The sequence below is a fragment of the Eublepharis macularius genome, chromosome 10 (assembly GCF_028583425.1).
Source record: "Eublepharis macularius isolate TG4126 chromosome 10, MPM_Emac_v1.0, whole genome shotgun sequence".
Lineage (NCBI taxonomy): Eukaryota > Metazoa > Chordata > Lepidosauria > Squamata > Eublepharidae > Eublepharis > Eublepharis macularius.
This window is the reverse complement of record NC_072799.1, coordinates 86,226,566-86,249,724: the sequence shown is the minus strand read 5'-3', so window position 1 is coordinate 86,249,724 and position 23,159 is coordinate 86,226,566. Positions and strand designations below refer to the sequence as shown.

At 42.7% G+C, this 23,159-nt stretch overlaps 1 protein-coding gene across 4 annotated transcripts in view; it reads left to right on the top strand.

Annotated features, from left to right (window-relative positions):
• Positions 1 to 2,137: 2,137 nt before the first annotated feature.
• The window catches only part of EXOC1 (exocyst complex component 1), a 33,861-nt gene continuing 12,839 nt past the window's right edge, over positions 2,138 to 23,159 (top strand). For 2 of the 4 annotated variants that reach the window (XM_054989847.1, XM_054989846.1), the window contains exons 1-11: positions 2,138 to 2,223; positions 4,180 to 4,457; positions 5,218 to 5,348; positions 6,941 to 7,100; positions 12,453 to 12,640; positions 13,051 to 13,278; positions 14,075 to 14,207; positions 14,327 to 14,436; positions 15,364 to 15,417; positions 17,615 to 17,764; positions 21,130 to 21,235. In XM_054989847.1, the coding sequence (XP_054845822.1) occupies positions 4,334 to 4,457; positions 5,218 to 5,348; positions 6,941 to 7,100; positions 12,453 to 12,640; positions 13,051 to 13,278; positions 14,075 to 14,207; positions 14,327 to 14,436; positions 15,364 to 15,417; positions 17,615 to 17,764; positions 21,130 to 21,235 (1,384 nt within the window). In that variant the 5' untranslated portion in view covers positions 2,138 to 2,223; positions 4,180 to 4,333. The remainder of the gene's footprint in view (positions 2,224 to 4,179; positions 4,458 to 5,217; positions 5,349 to 6,940; positions 7,101 to 12,452; positions 12,641 to 13,050; positions 13,279 to 14,074; positions 14,208 to 14,326; positions 14,437 to 15,363; positions 15,418 to 17,614; positions 17,765 to 21,129; positions 21,236 to 23,159) is intronic. The other 2 variants (XM_054989849.1, XM_054989848.1) reach the window with 1 other exon arrangement.

Below are 23,159 nucleotides of genomic sequence, written 5' to 3'. Positions count from 1 at the left end.
GGATCACACCCTGATCACAAACTCTAGTTAGCTATTTTGAAGAAGATGTCGGAGAGAGTAACTTAAAGGTTAAACTGTCCTTAGAAGCCAATTCTACCATGTTGGTACACCAATTTTCTGTAACTGGATTATTCAGCCATTGCTTTGCGTGGGGCTAATTCAGCCCATTTGGAGCCAAATTGGCCCGATGACATCACTTCCGGAAGTGATGTCATTGTATCCCATTGGAAGTGCACTCAGTGTGCACTTTCTCAGGTTGCCCCAGAATATTGCCCACTGGAAGCCTAACTGGAAAACTGAGTGGTCCTGTCCTACACACTCAACCGTTGTGAAATCGGCTACAGCATCTTAGGATTCAAGATGTCTCTCTCTCTCTGCGGATCTGATTTGAGGTAGTGAATCTGTTGCTCTGTTACCTTTGTGCCTCCATCTGTGCTTAGTGACACCTGGAGATCTTCCAGAAATACAACTGGTCTCCAGACTACATAGATGTGTACCTCTGGAGTGGCAGCTTTGGAAGGGAGACACCTTTACATTCCATGCCCAGGAAGCTCCCTCTTCTTTCCAAAGACCACCATCCCCTGGCACCACCCCCAATCCAGGAATTTCCTAAGGTGCTGTTGGCAACTCTACCTGTGCTTTATCTCTAATTTGTAAAATGAAGCCAGTCCTACAACCACTCCACAACTCTCCTTCTTCCAAGCGAACCAACCTAAGTGCTAGCTGCTGGAACTTATCTCTGCTTGGAGAAGTGGGATACGATAATACATACTGGTACAGAGGTTCCTTAGTGCATTCTAGTTCCTGACGGGTAGCCATGTAAGCCTGTAGCAACAAAAGAAAACAGGAGTCCAGTAGCACCTTATACGACTAACACAATTTATTCCAGCATGAGCTTTTGTGAGTCAGAATCCAGTTCATCAGATACATGGAATGTCCAACCATAGGAAATATATATATGTATCTCCCAGAGATGTACACTTCATTGCATCTGATGAAGTGAGCTAGCCCCTGACTCACAAAAGCTGGTGCTGCAATAAACTCCCATGGATTCTGTCCTGCTAAGAGCAGCTTCATTTACAGTCACTTTCTTAGTCGAGGTGGGAATATCCTTTCAATTCATGCTTATGAAGACGGATGCCACCTTTCTCCTCTCTATAGGGGAACAGACCAAAATCTGCAGCTGGAGCTCTTCTTGACTGTGATGGGGAAAGCTGCACTGATTTATTTCTGTCATGCACCTGGTAAAGAAAGCAGCAGAGAATGCCCTCAAGTCATAGCTGATTTATGGCAACACCTAGCAGGGAGATGGTTTACCATTACCTGCCTCTGCAACCCGTCTTCCTTGGAGGTCTCCCATCCAATTACTAACCAAGGCTGACCCTGCTTAGCTTCTGAAATCTGATGAGATCAGACTCACCTGGGCTATCCAGGGCAGGGCAGGACAGGGCAGGTAGTTACATAGAAGGTGTTTATTTATGTTAAATATTTATACCCTGCTTTTCTCCCCCATGGCAACTCAAAGTGGCTTACAGCATCAATCTCCCCTCCACCATTTTATCCTTACAACAACAACCCTGGCAGGTAGGCAGGGTTGCCAGCCTCCAGGTAGTGGTTGGAGAGCTCCAGGAATTACAACTGATCTCCACTGGAGAAAATGTCTGCTTTGTAGGGTGAAGTCTTTGGGATTATACCCTGCTGAGGTCCTTCCTCTTCCCAACCCCCTCCCCACTCCAAGTTCCACCCTCAAAATCTCCAGAAATTTCCTAACCTGGAGCTGCAACCCTAGTTAGGCTGGCCCAAGGTCACCCAGTAAGCTTCCATGGCAGAACTTGGGCTATCCAGGTCAGGACACCTGGCAAAGAAAAGCCTTCTACAGCAGCTCTAAGCAGAGAACCAAGAGGCTGGGAGCAAAACAGATTATTGCTCGGGATTCATAACCACGAAATGCCAATACATCTCCACAGGGTTCCTTCCCACGCTGCGAGGAAGCGCCAACGCGCAAGAAAATTCCCCTCCCGGCCTCTAGAGGGCGCGCTCTCCGTGTCGACGCTTTTCTGTCCCTTTCGCCACCCGTGACCGGTTCAGCCTCTACGGCGCATGTGCACGTTCCATCTCGGTCCGGTTTTGTCACGTGAACGGAAGCAGGAAGTGCTGGAGAGCTCGGCCGTGGGCGGCAGCTGAGGAGGAGCGGCTCGGGAAGGGTCTTGGCTCCGGCTTCAGGTTTGTGGCGAGTAGCGGCGAGCGGTGCGGGCTGGAGGTTCGGGGGTCTTGACGGCGACGGTCCCCTTGAGGCAGAAGCGCGACGGGATTCACGCCTCGCCTTTCTACCTGTTCCCCTCCCCCTCGTTTGTATTGGGACTGCCAATCTCGGGGGCGGGGCTGGAGAGCGCTCGGAATGACAACAGATTTCCAGGGCACAGCGATCAGCTCCCCTGAAGAAAAGGGCTGCTTTGGAGGGGAGACGCTCTGGCCTTATACCCCGCTGAGATCTCTCCCCTCCTGAGACCCCACCCTCTCCAGGCTCCGGCCCCAGATCTCCAGGTGTTTCACAAACATGAGTTGGCAACCCTAATTAACTCCCCTCCTACCCTCAGTCTTTCCCATAAGTGATTGTTGTGGGGTTAATAATAACAACATACTTTGTAAACTGCTCTGAGTGGGTGTTAAATTGTCCTGAACGGTTGGTATGTAAATTGAATGTTAAATAAAAGAGTTCCCGTATGTTTTCTCTTATTGAAATAAATGTTGTTAGTTTGTCAAGTGCTACTAAGAGTTTTGTTTCATTTTAGTTTCTGAGCAATCTCTTTTGGATGGCTCAAGCCTATTCATATTCGCTTGAGAGCAGACCCCCATGAAATTCAGTATTTCTCTACCTGTTGAGTACCTTCTTATTCTTCCCTTCCATGTGTGGTTTTCCCATTCTCAATTCATCCTCACAGGAGAAAAAGGTGACTGGTGGGGAGGGTTATTAAGGTTTATGGAAATAGGCATGGGATGGAGAAAGTGGATACAGAGAACCTTTTCTCTGTCTCCTTTAATCTTATCTGTAGAAGTGAGCTGTGACTCACAAAAACTCATATCCTAACACAAATTCTGTTGGTCTGAGAGGTGCTACTGGACTCTCATTAACAATAATGACAATAATAACAACATTCAATTTATATACCACCCTTCAGGACAACTTAACACCCACTCAGAGCAACTTACAAAGTGTGTTATTATCCCTGCAACAATCACCTTGTGAGGTGGGTGGGGCTGAGAGAGCTGTGACTGACCTTCAAGTGGAGGAGTGGGGAATCAAACCCTGTTCTCCAGATTAGTCTCGCTGCTCCTAACCACCACTCCAAACTGACTCTGTCTTGCTCTTTTCTCCTGTAATACTAGAACTTGATGACATACAGTGAAGTTGATAGGCAGTAGATTAAGGGTGAACAAAATGAAATCATTTCTTTACTTGAGGAATTGTTAAATTGTGGAATTCACTGACAGTGGATGTGGTGATGGCTGCTGGTATATTTGGCTTTTCAAGAGGATTAGGCAGATTCATGGAGGACAGGAACATCAGTGGGTACTGTTCAAGATGACTAAAGAAAACCTCCACGTTCAGAGGCAGTAACCTCTGGGTTGCATCTAATCAGTTTTTCCATTGGTTAAAAAGGGAGGTTAAGTTGATAAACAAAAAGTCTATACTGGGAATCTTGGAAGCTATATGTGGCTATAGTAAAGAGGGGAGTTGGGTTAGATTGAGTGAAAAAACTGTCTGTCTCTGCCTTCTTAATATGTGTAAGAGGCCTCTCTGCAGTACTACACTGGGTGTGTGAAACTGGTATTTGAACAGATGAAGCTGTCTTATACTAAATTAGACCCTTGCTCTACTAAAGTCAGTATTGTCTACTCAGACGAACAGTGGCTTTCTAAGATCTGAGGCAGAAGTCTTTTACACCACCTACTCTTAAATCCTTTTTTACTGAAGATGCCAGGGACTTAACCTCTGGTTCCTTTTGCATGCCAAGCAGAGACACTACTGCTGAGCCAGGGCTCCTTCCCAGTATTTCCCCATGTATTATGCCTCTGAGAAAAAAAAGTATGAATGACTAGTATTTCTCTAAAAATTTAGTATTCATTCAACTGTTCAGTTGTACTTAATGTTAAGAGTTTTATGCTTTTGTGTTTCAGAGTAATTACAAGTTGTGGCGTTTAGTTTTGAACTTCAAGCGTACATACATCTGGGCAGTTCTTTCTTTGATTACTAGGAGGCTAGATTGTTTTGTAGATGAATTAAACAAGCAGAACATACTCAGCTGCAGCGATCTGAGCATTATCTGAGAAAATGACTGCAATCAAGCATGCCTTACAGAGGGATATTTTCACTCCAAATGATGAACGCTTATTAAGCATTGTTAATGTTTGCAAAGCAGGAAAGAAGAAGAGAAACTGCTTTTTGTGTGCTACAGGTATGAGTTTTTGAAACCTGGGCAAGCACTTTCTTGCGGCTCTTCTGACTGTTGAACAGTTGAAGTTATTTCTAAAGCTTAGAATGAATCTGCCTTTTACGTGGTACAGGGAACACTACATGTTCTAGCTACATTGATGACACAATATAAAATAATACCCTAGTTTGATGGGGAAAAGTATATGGGTACTTGTGTACAGTAGTTTATTTTATAGTTTCAATTAGAAGTCCTTCCTGTGAAAGCTAGTTTGGAATGTCATCATTTAAGGTCAATGGGTAGGTTGTGGTTTAGAGGAACACACAAAACCGTAGTACATACTTCACTTCTATTACTTGTAGAACAGATTCTTGTCCATTTATGGAAAGTTGAGGAAAGCAATACATTGACTGCGAATACTGGACTGCAAAACCTATGAGTCTTAATCATCATCCAAATTCAGAGATAGCAGAAAATGCCATATCCTTGAACACCAACATTTTACAGGCCAGAATTTTTCAAGCCCTGTTTGTTACATGGAGACTTCTTACAGATGCCATCTACATTTCACTGAAATCATAGTACACCTGAAGTGGTATTTGAAGCCTGTGGTCAGTCTGTCTCGTATATAAAAATGTAAAGCTCATAGGGTTGGAGAGCTGGGGGAGGTTGTTTTAAAGATTATGATGATTTCCCAATTGTGTTAAGGAGGAAGAAATGCAATCTCTGCTTATGTTGGTTAATTATGACTTTGGAGATTAATTATGACTTACGTTCTTTACAGTGACGACTGAACGCCCAGTGCAGGTCAATGTGGTAAAGGTGAAAAAATCTGATAAAGGAGATTTCTACAAGAGGCAGACTGCATGGGCACTTCGAGAGCTTGCAGTTGTTGATGCCAAAGATGCCATCAAAGTATGTATTAGTTGTAATCACCTGTGTTGCAGAATCTTAATTCTGTTGAAGTTCTGAATTTGCCACTTAGCTTTGAGATCAGTGTTGCAATCCTGTGAATGTTTACCTGGGGAAATAACTCTCATGGATTGTAGTGGGACTCACTTCATATGTAATCAGTTCAAAAGATAGCCTCTTTTGGAGGGACTATGCAGTGCTAGTTTGGACAGTTGTTTTCTTTGCTTCTGCTTACAAAACAAGACTTTTCTACTGGATAATGATGAAGCATTACTTAGAACTTTTCTTCTGAATAGCAGCCTGTTTCAGTTTGTGTGATGCTTTTAAGAAGTGTGCTTGTTTGTGGTGGAAAGTGCTGTCAAGTTACAGCTGAAGTGTGGCAACCCAATTGGGTTTTCAAGGCAAGAGAGGTGGTTTGACATTGCCTGTCTCTGCATAGCGAATCCCATGCAGTGACCGCAGCAGTGGGCCCTGATGGAAAGGTGGGATCCCTCCCTGGCAATGCAGAGCAGTGAGGCTTGCCGGTGCGAGGGGCTGGTGCCTGCTTCAGCAGGTAGGGCCTTGCTCCCTTCCTCATAGCACAGAGCAGTAAGGTTTGCCAGCACGAGGTGGTGGTGGGGGGGCTCAGTGTGCTTGCTACATCAGGCAGGGCCTTGCTTCCTCCTTAGCAGTGCAGCGCAAGTGAGGCTTGCCAGTTGTGGGGCTGGCGGGGGAGGTGCTCTGGTAACAAGCACCTCAGTGTGCGTCGGCTCCAGCAGGCTGGGTTTGCTTCCTCCCTAGCAGTACAGAGCAGCGAGGCTTGCTGGCCGTGGGGCTGGTGGGGGGCACCCTAGTTACATGCACCTCTGTGTGCGCCTGCTTAAGCAGATAGTGCTTTGCTCCCTCTTGGGAGCATGGCAGCGGCAGGGCTCGCTGGCCACAGGGCTTGTGGAAGGCGCTCTGGTAACTGGTGTGTAGGGTGCACCTGCTTGTGCAGGCAGGGCCCTGTTCCCTCACTGGGAGCACCGGGGAGTGAGGCCGGCTGGCTGCAGGGTTGGCAAGAGGCGCCCTGGAAACCAGGGCTGAGCAAGTGCCTCTGAGACGGGCAGTGCTTTGCTCCCTCCCCAGGAACACAGGGCAGCAGGGAGCAAGCACCAAATGCGCGCCTGTTCAGGCAGGCAGTGCTTGACCTTCCCTCTGGGAGAGTGGCACAGCAGGGCTTGCTCAGGGATGCTCTGGAAGTGAGTGCCCGAGGGCATGCCTGCCTGAGCAGGGCTTTGCCCCTCATTGTGAGTGCAGCAGCAAGGGGGATGGTTGGCCTCAGAAATGGTGGGGGCGGCCTTGGCCTGCTGGCTTCCTTGGCAGTTTCCCATCTAGAGCCGACCCTATTGAGCCAACCTTTCCAAGGTCTGACAAGATCGGGCTTGTCTAGAATTCAAGAATTCTAATGGCCAGCCTTTCATTGACTTTTCTATGGAACTATTAAATCTTTGTTCTCTTTTTTGGGACGGAACTATCTTGTTTCCATGTCACATGGGCAGCATCTTGTATACTGTTACTATTCAAAATACTCTACAGTTTTCCATAACATTGTCTTGTTTCTTGCCTGGTTGTAGGAAAATCCAGAATTTGACCTACATTTTGACAAAGTGTACAAATGGGTTGCCAGCAGCACTGCAGAAAAGAACACTTTCATTTCATGTATTTGGAAACTCAATCAGCGGTATCTTCGAAAGAAGATTGACTTCATAAATGTTAGTTCTCAGCTTTTGGAAGGTAAAACGTTTAGACTAAATTTTTTCACAGCACACCATGATAAAGTTTTTTTTTAAAAAAACGGTATTCTTAAATGCATGAATGAGGGAATGAATCCTAACAGTAGGTAAGGTTTATTTTTAGCTTTTATATGTCCTTCCCTCTTACCTTGAATGCACTGGAGTGGTTTCGGTGGGGCATTGCCCTTGCCTGCTGCTTTTTTATTTATTAATTTTAAAGAAGAAGCTTCAGATTGATTGAAATAATTTTTATTACATTTGTACTTGCCTGTCCTCCAAGGGTCTTAGGGCAGTGTATTAGGAAGAGTAGCAATAATAATACAAATAATTTTCCACTTTATCCTTGCAATAACAGTGTGTGGTAGTGTGTTGGGCTGAGAGATAATGGCTGGCCCAGGGTTGCCTAGTGAGCATGGCTGAGTAGAAGATAAGATTCTTTGGCTCATGTCTTAACACTTGGTCCATCATTTCACACTAGCGCTTGTAAAATGACTAATCATTAAAATCATAGCATAAATTTATCAGTCAGTAAAACAATCTGTCAGAGTTAGCAAAACATAATACTTGCCAAGCAGTCGCTCATGTCTCCTAAAAAGGAAAAGGAGTAAGCTTTGGCCGATCTTTGCAGGTGCAGTGCGGGGAGAGTTCTGCATTTTCATCCTCTCCAAAATGGAAACATATCTGCCTTGCACAGCAGCTGATCATGCTTCAGGCACACATGGAGCACAAACAGCAAAGTGTGTGTGAGGGGAAAGGTTGTTTGATATAGAGAGATGTTCTTTAGAAAGTCCAGGGCATTTAGGGCTTGTAAAAGTACTAAGCAGCACCTTAAATCGAGCCTGCAAGCAAGCTGATAATTGATACAGTTGAGAGATACTTTTTGTTTTTGATGCCCCGATCCAAGAAACAAGCTGCAGGGTTGTTGAGGCAGTTAGCGCCATTCATTCTTGGGCCTGTGATAGATAAATCTCTCTAAGCAGATTGCTCCTTATTTGGCAGTAGGGAATGCCTGTTTATGCATATGAAATGAATGAATGATTCATGCATTGACTCTATTGGAAATGCCATTGGAATCAGTGGTTCCTGAGAGTGCTGCAGTATTTTATAAATGCTATTAAGGATGTTCTAGTTGGTGCCTTGACTCCTTTGCCGAGAAAGACAACATTTCATTTTAAATATGGTTTGAGTAAACAGATAAATCTGTGTTATTTGTCAGGTCTAACTTGTTTATTCTTAGAATAACCACAGAATGAATGTTCAGAGTACTGAAGGGTCTCACAGATTGTTTATAATAGTGATAAAACTTGCATGCTGGCATGCCTATAACATAATAATTAACTAAGTTCAAATCCTGTAGCCTCCCAAGCATTGTTCATGCATAGTTATGATTTGGGTTTTTTTGTAATTTTCTTTAAAATTCTCAACTTTTCAAACCCTTGAGGGCATTCCTCTCAAAACATGTTGCCATTAAAAGTATTGTGTTCATTCTCTGCTTAGCTAATATTCTTTGCTTCCTTTCTTCTGCTTCTCTTATACCTTTAAACTCTCCAGAACTGCCTAAAGTTGCAGAAGGTGCGTAACACCTTTTTCCTTCCTTTTTCTCCCCTACTGTTTGACTACCTCAGTTGGTTATTCTTTTGTTAAAATTGTCTATTAACTATGTTTTTGGTTAGGAATGTATTGAAAATATTACTTAAAAGAGTTTTGAAATAAATAGTGCTTCAAAAATCTTCATGCTTTAAGGAAAAACTGTTTCAAAATGTGGGTAGCTATGTATAAAACATGTATCTAATATTCTGGATGTATCTGAATTTTCAAAATCTGCATCATGAAGTACAGTCCCTGCTGCTACAACCAAACGACTCTTAAAACTAAAAATGTTCATCTAAAGTTTCTATCAATCTCTCCGTGTTACTGAGATAATCACATTTTGGATTGCCAAACAGCCCTGTATTTGAAACTTTTGAAACTGGACCATTTTCAAAATGTTTCTTTTAAAATACCTCTGTGCTGAAAGTTTTTAATTTTTGGTATACATTAAACATTATTCCAAAGTAATTAGTCTAAATTACTTTTAGCTTTTCTTACACTAAATTATTGGGAGGCGGGGAATAATACATAGCGTTTCATGCAGTTATTTTGACTATCCTTAAAATCAGCATTTGCCTGATTGTGTTTTTAGCTTGTCTTAAGCTTAATAGTTCCAAGTCTCATGATTTCATTTTAGGTTAGCTTAAGCATGTTGACAAAATGTCAGAAATTCTTAAGTTCATCAGTTACAGGTAGCTTTCACCGGGACTGTGCTAACTGGCTAACTGTTCCAGGAAAGAGAAGGCCAAGTGCATTGACTTTTAAGCTGTTGCAGAGATCCTTGGTCACTGAAACTTAGAATAATAGAATAGAAATAAAACACAATAACCCTGCAGTTCGGAAGTGCAGTCTAGTTGAGGTTGAAAATCAGGCTCTTCAGTGCCGTTTTTATTGATGCATGGCATAGTTGTAGAGCTGCTTGAATAATGAGATCTTGGGAGAAGTGTTGATTAAATAGTTCTATAGGAGAAAGTTGCCTGGATCATACTTGCAAATGATGAAGTGGGAATTGCCAAGCTAATTTATAAACAGTCCTATACGTGTAAAATGTGTGTATAGATTGCATTAGAAAGCCTTTTGGATGTTTTAGCTTTCTTCAGAAATCATATTGCTCTTGTGGCTAATCAGAACTTGCGGTGTTGGCATTTTCTGCTATATCCTTTTTCATATCCAAGTTTGCAGCTATAGTCATTGGTAGGGGTCCCAGACCCCTGGTGGGGGTGGAGGATCTCCCGCCCCCGCTCCCCACACCCCGCCCCCACTTACCTGAGCAGTGGGGGGCACACCTTCCTTGCGCACTCCCCTGTGGTGCAGCACGCTCCCGTGCACCGCAGTTGGTGGGATCGGGCCTGTTTTGGCCCGGATCGGGGCTGCTGTGGAGCGCAGGAGCACTCCTGCGCTCCACAATGCTCAAAACAGGCCCGATGTATAATATTATTATCATCATCATCATCAACAACATTCGATTTATATACCACCCTTCAGGACAACTTAATGCCCACTCAGAGCGGTTTACAAAGTATGCTATTATTACCCCACAACAATCACCCTGTGAGGTGGGTGGGGCTGAGAGAGCTCCAGAGAACTGTGACTTGCCCAAGGTCACCCAGCTGGCTTCAAGTGGAGGAGTGGGGAATCAAACCCGGCTCTCCAGATTAGAGTCCCGTGCTCTTAACCACTACACCAAACTGGCTCTACAAATGGGCCCGTTTTCAGCAGCTGCAGAGCGCAGGAGCGCTCCTGTGCTCCACAGCGCCCAAACCGGGCCCATTCTGCTGCAAATCGGGCCTGTTTTGAGGCGCTGCGGAGCGCAGGAGCATTCCTGTGCTCCGCAGTGCCTCAAAAATGGGCCCGATCTGTGGCAGAACGGCCCGTTTCAGGCACGTTCTGCAGTGCCTGGGGCCGCATGATGACGTCACCCCTGAAGTGACATCGTGCCTGTGGGGGCGCGCGCGCTCCACATGCGTACACCCCCCTCTCCCCAGAGATCAGTGCCAGGCCCCTGTCCCCCGCTGGGAGATTGAGGGGGCCTGGCAACCCTAGTCATTGGTAAGCTGATACCTGAAAGCCCTCTTGGCCAGATGCTGCTTGTACTGTAACAGTAAAGAAGGCTTAGCATCACTTCCTTCAGCAGGCAGAGATTTGAGGCAGTTTTTGAAGGTTCTGAAGATAAAGATCTGCTGTGAAAGTTGTTTGGGAGTTCTGCCTATGGCACATCTTCATAATGTTGTAGGAAGTTACTTGAAAGAGCTTGTTCCTCAACTGTTGCTACCCCTTAAATTGTTTTTAATGTTACATAATTTTAAAAAATCACACTCCTGTAAACTGAATGTTTGTAGGGATTCTCATCATCTTTGCCTACAAAAGGGCTGTAACTATTAAAATCATGTGGCTGCAGAGGCAGAAGAGATTGTGGTAGGAGCAGATAAATGGCCCATCAGTTCCTACTGGTTCCACCTCCCCCCACCCACCCTGTAGATACCAAAACTTCAGTTCCCCTGAGAACTGGGAGGCCAGCAATCTTGTGTGTGTGTTAGGAGGAGGGGAGAGGGGGAGGAACTTTCACTCCCTCCCTCACAGGTACTCTGGAGTACTGAAGGCCACAGTAAGGCGATTGTACATAATGTGATTGCTGACTGCACCCTTTGGTATCATGCTTTGGAAATCTACTGGTGGGAGTAGAGCACTGTGACTGAGAATTTGTCTTATGTATTTTTTTATTGGTAGGAGGAGGGTGCTGGGAAGAGTCATTCAGGTACAGCAAAAGCCAGAGGAATACTAATTCCTTACAAGCTGCCTATTGAGAAGGAAAAAGAGTGGAGGAAGTTTAATGGAAGCCACTAACAAACTGAATTAATATTGAACTTGAAATGAAATTACTGGAAGGAAGTATATTGCATCATAGTGTGATAAATTAAATTTCCTTTTCTTAGTCAATTAATTTACTGAAACTGGATTCAATGAATTATTGAATGAATTGATTGAATCTGGACTTAATGAATTGGATAGGGATTTATATATAGTTTAATAATTTTAATATTTAGTGAGCTGGTATCTAGCTGTGCAGTTCTGTGCTGTTACTCCAGTGTAAGCCCATTGGTTTTAGTGGACTAAGAAAGGGTGTAGTTCTGCATAGGATCACAGTGCAAGAGAGTAACCAGTTCTGAAATTAGATCCAGCAAATTGCTTTACCGTTTGATGTGGTAATTTGATTTTTTTTAAAAAAAATCCTGATTAAGAGAACTGCCATAAGAGATTAAACATCTTGTTTTGACACTTGTAACGTTAATCATATCCTAGAAACTTGGCTCAGAATGAGGGGTAAAGAGAACCCTGCTACATAAGGAAAACTCATGCGGATAGTATTTCAGCTACTAAAGTGGTATAACATTTTAGACAACATGTTCAACATTACCGAGAAATCTCTGTGTATAAATTCAATATACAGAATTCTAAAATAGTAAGCGTAAATGTTCTATTTGATTTTCAAAATAGATTTCAGATGTTTGGTCAATACCTTAACACCAGTGGAACATGAGAATCTTTGAATATATTAGCCATCAAATCCCGATAACCTATTTAATATGAGCACATCTTCATTATTTAAAAAGTCCTTTTAAAATAGAACAATATAAGATGTCTCATGGGGCTTTTGGCACATACGCATTTATTTTGATACATTGACTAGTCAATTGGTCTGTGACCTACATGGTCTGTAGAACTGTGTCCATGTTTTGTGATCCCTTTTATGTCCTCTCTCAAGAATCTGTTCCAAGTGGAGAGAATCAGAATGTGGCTGGGGGAGATGAAGAGGTGGTGGATGAATATCAAGAGTTAAATGCAAGGGAGGAACAAGACATTGAAATAATGATGGAAGGCTGTGAATATGCCATCTCTAACGCTGAAGCCTTTGCAGATAAGCTCTCCAGGGAGCTTCAGGTGTTAGATGGGGTAAGGAACTTTTTGTAAATAGGAATAAGTTTCCTTTAGTTCTCAAGAGGTTCTGAAAAGTTATCTAAGTAGTGTGTGGTTGAGTTTGGACCTGGGGCAGGAACTTTGGGATTCATTCCATAATGAGCTTTCGAATTTTGAACTGGTAGAGGTTTTTTCTGGTACTCCTGTTCTGCAATTTGGCATTATTGCCACTTCATAAGCGTAAAGTATAATGATTCTAAGGAAGCAATGTCTTCCATTTAAAAATAAATAAATAAGCTGTGTTTCAAGATGAGGTCATTGTATTTCTGTATTCATCTCCATCTTTAAACAGATTTCCCTAGAATAAAATAATGAATAAAAGTTGTAAAGGGATTTTAAACAATTCAGTGTCTACCCACTGACTAATTATACAATTTGCTTTGTAGGCAAACATTCAATCAATTATGGCCTCTGAGAAACAGGTTAACATCCTAATGAAACTGTTGGACGAGGCACTTAAGGAAGTAGACCAAATTGAAGTGAAGCTGAGCAGTTATGAGGAAATGCTTCAGAGCGTGAAAGAACAAATGGACCAGATCTCAGAAAGTAACCATCTCATTCATCTCAGCAACACTAATAACCTGAAGCTGCTGTCTGAGATAGAGTTTCTCGTTGTAAGTATTAACATATTTGTGAAGTGCTAGCAGATTTGGAACAAAACAACAACAAAAAAGAATTAAGTATAAGTAAAAATGTGGTACAAATAATTAAAACAAATAAAAGTGCACAAGTTTGATCACTTATCAGACTTATGTATTTTTATTTGTTAAATTATATACCAGTGTTTTAATTGTCTGTATCACATTTTTACTTCTTTTTTTGTTCAAACCTATTTGGTTACTCTTCTGCTGCAGGATTATTGGTTTTTCTCCCCTTTCTTGTCTGTGCTAGCAAATTTGTTCGTTTGCACCTGTAGCCCACCCCATCCCACCAGTTTAGAGAGCAATACAGTCATTTAAAAGTACATCAGAAATGGGTGGAAATGTGACTTAACTGCTAGAACATAGGGCAGGTTCCAGTGAATCGTAGGTAGAGATCTGCTTGTGGAATGGGTTTTCTCATGATTAGATCAAAGATTTCCTAAATCAGGATGTCCTCAGTTTTGTCTCCAAGCATGAAGGAAGAAAGGAATGTGCAGGCTGAGCCAGCCAAGTTCATTCTCATTTTGAATAAACCTGAGTGAGTTTGTGACGTTTGGATACAGCCTCGTTCTTTTTGCCTATACTCGATCTAGGAGGTACAGTATTCCTAAATCTAATTTATTCACATAAAATGCTAACATGGAGCTCAGTTTCCCAAATCATGGATTAAAATTTCCCTGTTTCTGAATTTGTTTTAAAAAATTATTCACTTTTTCTTAAAGTCTGGAACATAAAAGGAGCTTTAAAAAGTAAATATTTGTTTTCACAGAACCATATGGATTTGGCAAAAGGTCACATCAAGGCCCTCCAGGAAGGAGACCTCTCATCCTCTCGTGGCATTGAAGCTTGCACTAATGCAGCAGATGCTCTCTTGCAATGTATGAATGTAGCTCTTCAGCCAGGTAAGATTATTTTCTAAAAACAGATGATTTTTTTTAGCACCTGGAGCATTCTGGCTCCTTTTTAAAGGTCTCTTTCTTTTCACAAATCCTAGTAATTTCTTTCACTTTTCTGATTCAAGGGCATGACATGCTCCATGCAGTCAAGCAACAGCAGCAGCGATTCAGTGACCTCCGAGAGCAGTTTGCACGGAGACTGGCCAGCCATCTGAACAATGTATTTGTTCAGCAGGTATCTTTTAACTTTTCATTGTTGGGTCTTCATAGCTTTTGAGTGACTATATTTTTATAAGAGCTTTTTTTTATGCCACGTGACAGGTTTCCATGTTTACAGGCAGTGATCTGTCATTACCTCAGTCAGTGAAACCTAGAAAATGTCATGATATTAACCAGCCATTGGCCACACTCATTAATTTTAAAAAAGTACTTATATTTCAGTACTGGGACTCTACTGTGCAAAAACTCCTCTGTATTTCAATTAAAGAGGGGGGTTTCAATTCAATTGCATTTTGAACTGTGATTTACATTAAAATCCTAAGATGAATTATATCCTTCTAAGTCTGTTGAAGTCAATGGTCTTAGAAGGGGATACCTCTGCTTAGGACTGCACCGTTCAATCATATCCTGTTGGCAGTTTTGAAGAGAGAAAGGTAATAATAATAACATTTGATTTATATACCACCCTTCAGGACAACTTAATGCCCCCTCAGAGTAGTTTACAAAGCATGTGCCTTTGGTGCTTGGGCTGACCTGTCTACCCTGAGGTCATCCCCTATCTACATTACTAATAGCAGTGAGTATGGTATGAGGATGGTCCACAGAGGTGGAAGTCATGCTATGATACCGCAGTCCACCCTCCTAATGCAAAACCAATCCACTACTTTGATGGAGCCTGCTTGACTGGCTTGCATGTTCTGGTTCACTTAGGTGTCAGACAGAGGATGAGAATATGCAGTATGGTGTACCTTCATGTTCCTTCTGCTTTATACCTATGCATGTATTTTCTTATGCCTCTTATGCATGTTAATAGATATGGGCTGACTTCAGTGCTGTCCTTGAGTCCTTAATGTGGTGTATTCACAGTTTAATCTCTGGTTGTTGGTTGTTCGGGCTTCTCTACTCAATCCAGTGTTTATCCCTGTATTTTATCTCCAAATAGTTTACTGAGACTCTTCTCCAGCTCTATAACAGGTCCTACTGTCTTTCAGTTCCTGTGAGTACAGAACGTTTGAATGGAGCAGCTTTATCATACTGAGCCTCTCTCTTTTTTTTTAAACAAAGCTTGCTAACCCTAACCACCCTGCAGTGTTGCCTCAACTAAATAGAAAATATGCCTTGTAAATTAAGGGATCAAATCCTCCAAGTTGCTCCCTCATCTCTAAAGCTTCCTCCTTTTGTGATTAATATGTTTTATAAGACTGCACAATGAAGACAAGGAAATATTCAAGTAACATGGAAGTACTTAAGAGTTTCAGTTTGTAGTAAATGTCTGTGCATGATTGCATTAAATCTGAATCAAGTTGGGGTGAGGAGTGACGAAAAAGGACAGGCACCTCTAGTGCTGTAGGTACAGAACAAAGTTGTTCTTAAGTCTTTTCCAAATTTTGCATCTTCTCTTATACACCTGGATAGCCCAGGAGAGCCTGATGTCATCAGATCTCAGAAGCCAAGCAGGGTCGACTTTGGTTAGTAATTGGATGGGAGACCTCCAAAGAAGTCCAGGGTTGCAGAGGCAGGCAATGGCCAACCACCTCTGATACTCTCTTGTCATGAAAACCCTGCCAGGGACAGGATTTTATTTTTGATAGTAAAAAGTAACTAAATGGTCCTGATAGAGGGTGGAAGGGTATGTGTGTGTATAAAAATACACATTTATTTATTTATTTCAATTTAATTGGAGAAGCGATGAAACTCATTATAAATTGTGTGCAACCGTGATGTTGCAACCCTGAATCTCTTGGACCTGTATTTGGTGTTACCATTATCAGATGTCTCTGTAGGCAGCTGAATGATTTAAATCAGTGATACACAGTAGCTTAGGAGCCTCTTGTGGCTCTTTCACATGCCACTGGTGGCTCTTCTGAGCATCTATCCCATGTTTCAGAAAGTGTGCCAGGTCCGTGCCCTGGTGGGGCTTGTGGTTGACAGGTGGTTCCCACCTTGAAACAGCCATCACCAGAACAATAAGCAAGCTGTGAGGCTCCTTGAGGTGTAAAAATAAATATAGCTCTTTTGGTTGATGGTGTGGCTCTCTGTGAGCTGAACAGAGAGTGCTACTGATTTAAATCATTATATTAAATGTTGAATCATGCCCTAGATAAAAAAATCCACACAGTGGAGCCAAGGACTGCCGGGGGGGGGGGGGTCGTCTATTAACCTGAGGGGAAATTCTTCAGCTTCCTCCCAATGAGAATGCAGAAAAATCTGAGCTTTTTAAAACAGGTGCAAGCAACACCTCTAACTTCAAAATGTGAATTTCCACTGAGATCTAGAAGGGGCTGTGTTCTGAGATCTTGGTGGGCATTTTGGGGGTGTTGCTGGGCAATCATAACAACATTGCCAATATTTGATTTTGTCAAGTGAAAGGTACAGGAGAAGAGACTGAAAAGGGTAAAAGGTGGGAGGGAAGGAAGCAGGGAAAGAAAAGGAAGAGAAGCTGAAAGGGGAAAATCGAAAAGGGTAGTAAGAAGAAAGGGGGAAAGGCTGCCCGGGCAGAGAAGGAGTGAACACTTAATAGTGGGAGGAAAATAAAGGTAGGTTGGTTGATGGGTAGGAAGGAGAGTGCAAGAAGGAGAGGTTTTGGGGGCAGCTAAGGAGTAATGAAGGAAATGGTATGGGAGAGGGATACAGTGGGGAAAACAAGATGCTCTTTGTGGATTTTCTGCTTGTAATGTTTGTTGAATTACCTTTTCTTTAAAACAAAAGCTTTCTGGAAAATCTGGCTCAATGAAAAATACAAAATACCATAAAAATATTTCATTTGTTTCTCTGACAAGTGACTAAAAACTGGTTGCAAGGGACTGGCTGAGGCATAGGTAAATTCACTGTGTTTCAAGAGGGAAAGTATTTTATCTCTGAAGCACAAGGTAAAGGAGAATGATCTTGAAATTTCAAGCAGAAAAGCAACTCCTAATGAGAATGCATTGTGGTTGCACAAAATGATTCCTAACACTCAATGTAACTCAGCATTTTGTCCTTTAAACCTTTGTTTTCTGAACTTTGTATTAACGTTTTTCTGTCTTTCAAAACTGATAGAAACACCAAACAGCTGGAAAGATATACTTTAGCAAATGGCAAATAATATTGTTTATATCTGATAAAAGTGTGGCACTTTCTCAAGGTATAATATATGTTTGCAAAGCTACTGGCATGTTCACATAAACAGTTTTCTTCTGTTGTCTTCTGTCAAGGGTCATGATCAGAGTTCTACTCTTGCTCAGCATTCTGTGGAGTTAACACTGCCAAATCACCATCCCTTTCACAGAGACTTGCTCCGCTATGCTAAACTGATGGAGTGGTTAAAGAACACAGATTATGGAAAATATGAGGGACTGACAAAGGTGAGTTACTCAGAATGGAAAACTTGATCCGAAGCACAGGAAGGGTGATTATAGGTTTTATTCCTGCTAGCTTTTCTATTCTATCTTGCCTTAGTGCTAAAACACAGGAGATGAATTACATGAGGATGCTCAAGTGAAGGGGGACACAATGTTAGCCAGGAAGCTGAGTTCTAAAAGACAAATCAGAAAGCTTTGTCAATTTCCCCTCTCCACAGAGCCAGGGAGAATGCTCCTCAGAGAGTTTATTTCATCTTGCCCCCCAGAAGGGGAGGTGAAACTGACAGAGCCTTTGGGAGGTTAAGATGAAATAAACACACTCTCTGAAGAGTAATCTCTTTGGCTCTGTAGAGAGGGGAAATTGACAAAGCCTTCCAATCTGTCTTTTAGAACTCAGCTTCCTAGCTAAAATTGCATCTCCCTTCACTTAAGTGTCCTTGTGTAATTCATCTCGTATGTTTTAGCTCTCAGTCTCTTCAATTCAGCCTCTATCTTGTGTGGCTTTTGTCCATGTGGCTCTAATGATCCTCGGCCTTTCAGGTTGTCACCAATGGTTGCCAGTAGGGGTGTGCACGGCCAGGGTGATTCGGTTTTCCTGATTTGGTTTACCCAAATCAGGGGGAAAATTCGGAATAAAAGGAATTCCGAAGCGGAATTACCGCTTCGGATTGATTCAGGTTTGCTTCGTAAAGATTCAGCTGTTATTTTCAATGGGGAATATGTTCCTGGATTTCTGGGAAACTGGGGAGGGCCATTTTCTTTACGAAGCAAACCAAACTTGGTGGGGACCTTCTCCTGACTCTCCTCTAATGACCCCCCCAAGTTTCAGAATGATTGGACTTTAGGGGGGCCATGTTATGGCCCCCAAAAGAAGGTGCCCCTATCCTCCTCCACTCTCCATTATTCCCTATGGGGAAAAACAAGCAAAATGCACCCAAATTTCAGGGGACCTGCTCCTACCTATCCTCCCACCCTCTCCCAAGTTTCAGGGAGATTTCACTTGGGGGGGCATTTTATGGCCTCCCAAAAGTGGTTTTCCCATCACACCATTTATTTCTACTATGGGGAAGACACACACACAGCAGAAACACATGGATTGTGGCTGCTAATGACTGCAGCAGCCACAGTCTGGCTATACCACACACCCCAAACAGCCTATCAGAACCACCCTTCCCCTCACCCCCAAAAAACTAACCACTCCTGCAGTAACTGGCCAGCTACTCTCCATTGGTTCCTGTTGTGGGAAAATCCAGACTCCAACAGCAGGAACACATGGAATGTGGCATCCATGGCCACAGGCACAATCTCTCTTTCAATCTACCTCCCAGCAGCCCCAGAGACCCACAGACATGCACCCCCAAATCCCCCCCCCCCCCCGGGAGCAGGTTGGTCAGCCACTTTCCATTGTTCCCTATGTTGGGAAATTTCAAACTGCCTTTCCCAGGGTGTGCCCACAGTGGAGGGCACATTCCTGAGTGCAAGCTCACACCTGGGAAAGCACACCTGAACCACAGACACGCACCCCCAAATTCCCCACCACCCCCAGAGCTGGCTGACCAGCCACTCTGCATTGTTCCCTATGATGGGAGCTTACCTTCACACCAGAGAATAACACACACAACACACACACACACACACACACACACACACACACACAAATTAAGTTAAATTTTTAAAAATTTTTTAGCTTTCAGTTACAGCATTAAAGGCACATGATGACACTAGTATCACATCACAAAGTCTCCTAGACAGTACCACAGCTACCCACACACCAGAGAATCACAAACACACACACATAATTGCTTGCAAAAACATTTTATTTCTTGGCTTTGTTACACAGCATGGAAGGCACGTCACAACAGTCTCCTAGACAGTACCACAGCTACCCACACACCAGTAAACCATTTCTGTTTTGAAATAGTTTACCCGCAGTAAAAAAATTTAAAACCCCAACAGGAAACTTTTAAATAGCAAAAAGCTTGAACAGTTCCCCCTACCCAACAACAGCAGGAAAAAGTGAACTTCAAAACAAGACACACAACTCAAAACAGGAACAGTATTCCTCCCCCCTCCCCACACATACCAGCAGCAGGAAAAAATTTAAACCTTCCCAAAATTTAAAACTGCAAATAAAGACCAGCCTCCCCCCCAAACAAATGCCCCAGCCAGAAGCTGCTCACACCAACAAAGGCCCTCCCCCCCACACCCACCCACACAGAGGCAAGAATCCCTCCCACCCCCAAAATAAAGATTATTTTAAATTAACTTTTTAAAAAAAATCCCTCCCCTTCCCACCTACCCACCCACCCAGACAAGCAACCCCCCCCCTCAGAGAAAACCCCGTGAGTCACTGACTCTCTCACCAGTCCTGAGGTCCAGCAGTGAGGCAGGCAGGCAGGAATCCTCCAGGTGAAGTGAGGTCCTCCTCAGTGAAGTCCTCCAAGTCCAGCAGGCCAGCCAACAATGGAGACAGAAAGTCTACCCACCAGCAGTGGAAGTCTCACTCTCAGTGTCTCTATAGGCCAAGGAAAATTGTGGGCTGGCCAAAAGGCAAGCCTCCAGTTTAAATCCCCTGCTGCATCTCCTTCCAGAGAATCCATTGGCTGGAAGGATGCAGCAGTGGAATTGGACACTCCTAACTCCTCCCTCCCTTCCCTGATCCCCCTCCTCCCCCTTGTATTCACTCACCCCTCCCACTCTGTAAATTAAGCAGGAATCTCTGCAGACTTTGCTGGCTGTTTGCATTGCATTGCAAACAGCCAGCAAAGTTCTGAAGCACATTCAAGCTTCCTGCCTTTTTTTACAAGATGGGAAAGGTAAGGAGGAGGCTGTAAGTGAGTCACTCCCTCCTTCTCCCTCCTGCTCTCCTAAGAAAGTGCGGGAAGCTTGAATTTGTAGCAGAACTTTGCCAGCTGTTTGCAGATGCCCCAAAGCTTTCCGAACTAACACGAATCGCTTTGGAAAGCTTTGCTTTGGTATTTCCAAATCCGAATACCGAATCTTTTGGAATTGGGTCCAATTCGGGTTAAAAATCTGATTTGGATATCTGAAGCGCACATCCCTAGTTGCCAGTAGAAAATCTGGTAGAATCCAATCTTAGAGTGCTAGTTAGCAAAATTAGACAAGCTTGCTAATTAAGATGGCAACGTGAGTCAATGCATGGGCTACTAACTCTTGGATGATAGGAAAGATATATCTGTTGATTCCCACCACTCGTACACCATCTCTGTTAGCTTATTCTTTTTAATTTCTCGAAATTTCATGTCAGGGGAACAATATCTGTCTCATGTAGTTGCTGTGAATTTTCTTTGTGATGCTCGTTGATGTTTTGAGATTTACCTACAATTCTGTATTTGTTTTTCTTTAAGAATTATATGGATTATTTATCAAGATTATATGAAAGGGAAATAAAGGATTTTTTTGAAGTGGCCAAGATTAAAATGACAGGTGCAACCAAGGAAGGAAAGAAGTTTGGTAAGTTTCTAACCAGTATTTCCTTGTTTTCAGTTTTGTGTTGTGGAGGCAAATATCAGACACCTTCTTGCTTTCTTAAATGGCAACAAGAACACAAAAGTATTTCCAGAAGTTTCTGCTGATAAAGTCTTCCATTAGGGGATGTAGATGTGATGCTTTCATTATATTTTCATTAGTTAAATTATGCATTTGTTACAGAGACTGAAACTCTTGAGATTTTGCTTGGGTTGGGCAAAGGAATTATGTGACCACTAATGCTCTGTTTGCCTGTGCTATGTGCCACCTAGTATGTCCAGAAATGTGATTCTTTGAGTCCTCTAAATGGTAACCCCAGCAGCCACAACTGAACTATATTCATAGGTCTTAGAGAAACATGATATCAATAAATCTTCATGAGTGCAAAGACTGAGAATGCATGATGCTTGTTGTCTTAACATTAAATTGCAATGGGAGCCAGATAATGCAGCACAGCTGGAAGTGGTAATGGTCTTTCTATCTTAAGAAGAGTATCATGGTACAAAGAAGAGAAGAATAAAGAATAATTACTGTGATAATCTAACTAATACTACAATTTAATCAAAGTTCTCTTGTGAAATATAACTATATCTATGTACTTCTGTGTGTAAAAATACAAAATTGCCTTCTCATCATATATCTGTTCAAAAGCTGCTAACATTATCATAACCAATTGAGATTCACAAAAATTATGTAAATCCAAACAATTTCTTAAAGGCTTGCACAAGAGAGGCAGTATATAATGCACTTCAATAAACTGCTGTCTTTTGAACAAAACAACTCCCTAAAAACAGTCCAAGGGCGAGTGTTTGTCAGTTGCAGATGGCTGTTACACAATTGGGTGGCTGGCTGATTGTAAATCCTGTTTCTGTCAAGATCTTCATCAGGTGTGTAGCCGTATCCCAAATGAATCTCACAGATTGTGCATAAATAGCATACTATCAAAACTCCATTTTCATTGAGCCTCCACATTCTAGCAGCCTGAATACATAACACATTTCCAAAGTACTTTTAAACGCAGATTCTCATTGAGCCTTCTAAATCAAGCAGCCTAGTATTAGTTATATTATCATGGTGGCTATTCCTTATTCTTCTTTTCTTAAGAAGAATATGGCAGATTTAGTCTTGGCCACAGATTTCAAGTAATGGTTTATCCTCAGTTTTCCTTCCTATTTTAACTGAACATCATGCATCACAACAAGGAAACTGTGTGCTTGACTAACTTTGTCAACTTTATATCATTTATAAATGTTAACCAATGATTTTGGCTCTTCTGCATGGGGAAGAGCCATGGCTCAGTTGCTGAACATCCACTTGGCATGCAGAAGATCCCAGGTTCAGTCCCTAGCATCTTCAGTTAAAAGGATCTTGGCAGGTGATGTGAAAGAGACTCTGAAGAGATTAGTTCAGCTCTCTGCATACCAGTGGAGTACCCTCCTGATTGGAGCCAGCTCATCCACCTAACTATTAAAGCAGTTGCTTAGAATATAGCAGCTAGCCTTCAGTACTAGGTGGCCGAGGGAAGCAAATGCGGTATTCAAGACAAGACCTGTGTTATGCTTTGGGGGATGTGGGGGATATGGCTGTTGGATTGTGGGCAGCCACTGCTAATCACACAGTGAAAACCCAAAGATGAACATAAAGATTCACTGTGACTTTATGAGAGATTCTCCTGGGGCACATCCCTCCAGTTTACATGCTGTGGCCGCTTTGGGCAGCTGGTTGCCATGAGCCATGCCTGCATCATGGCAAGAGAAAGCCTCCTTTGTACTTTATCTAAGCTTACTAAAGGGAGCCACCCCAGCAAACCCAGGGCCTCACATCCGTTGAATTGTTGTGTTTTGTGTTCTCTGAATAAATACTGGTCAATACACAATGGGCTACCCAAATTAACAATTGTTTCCTGCGT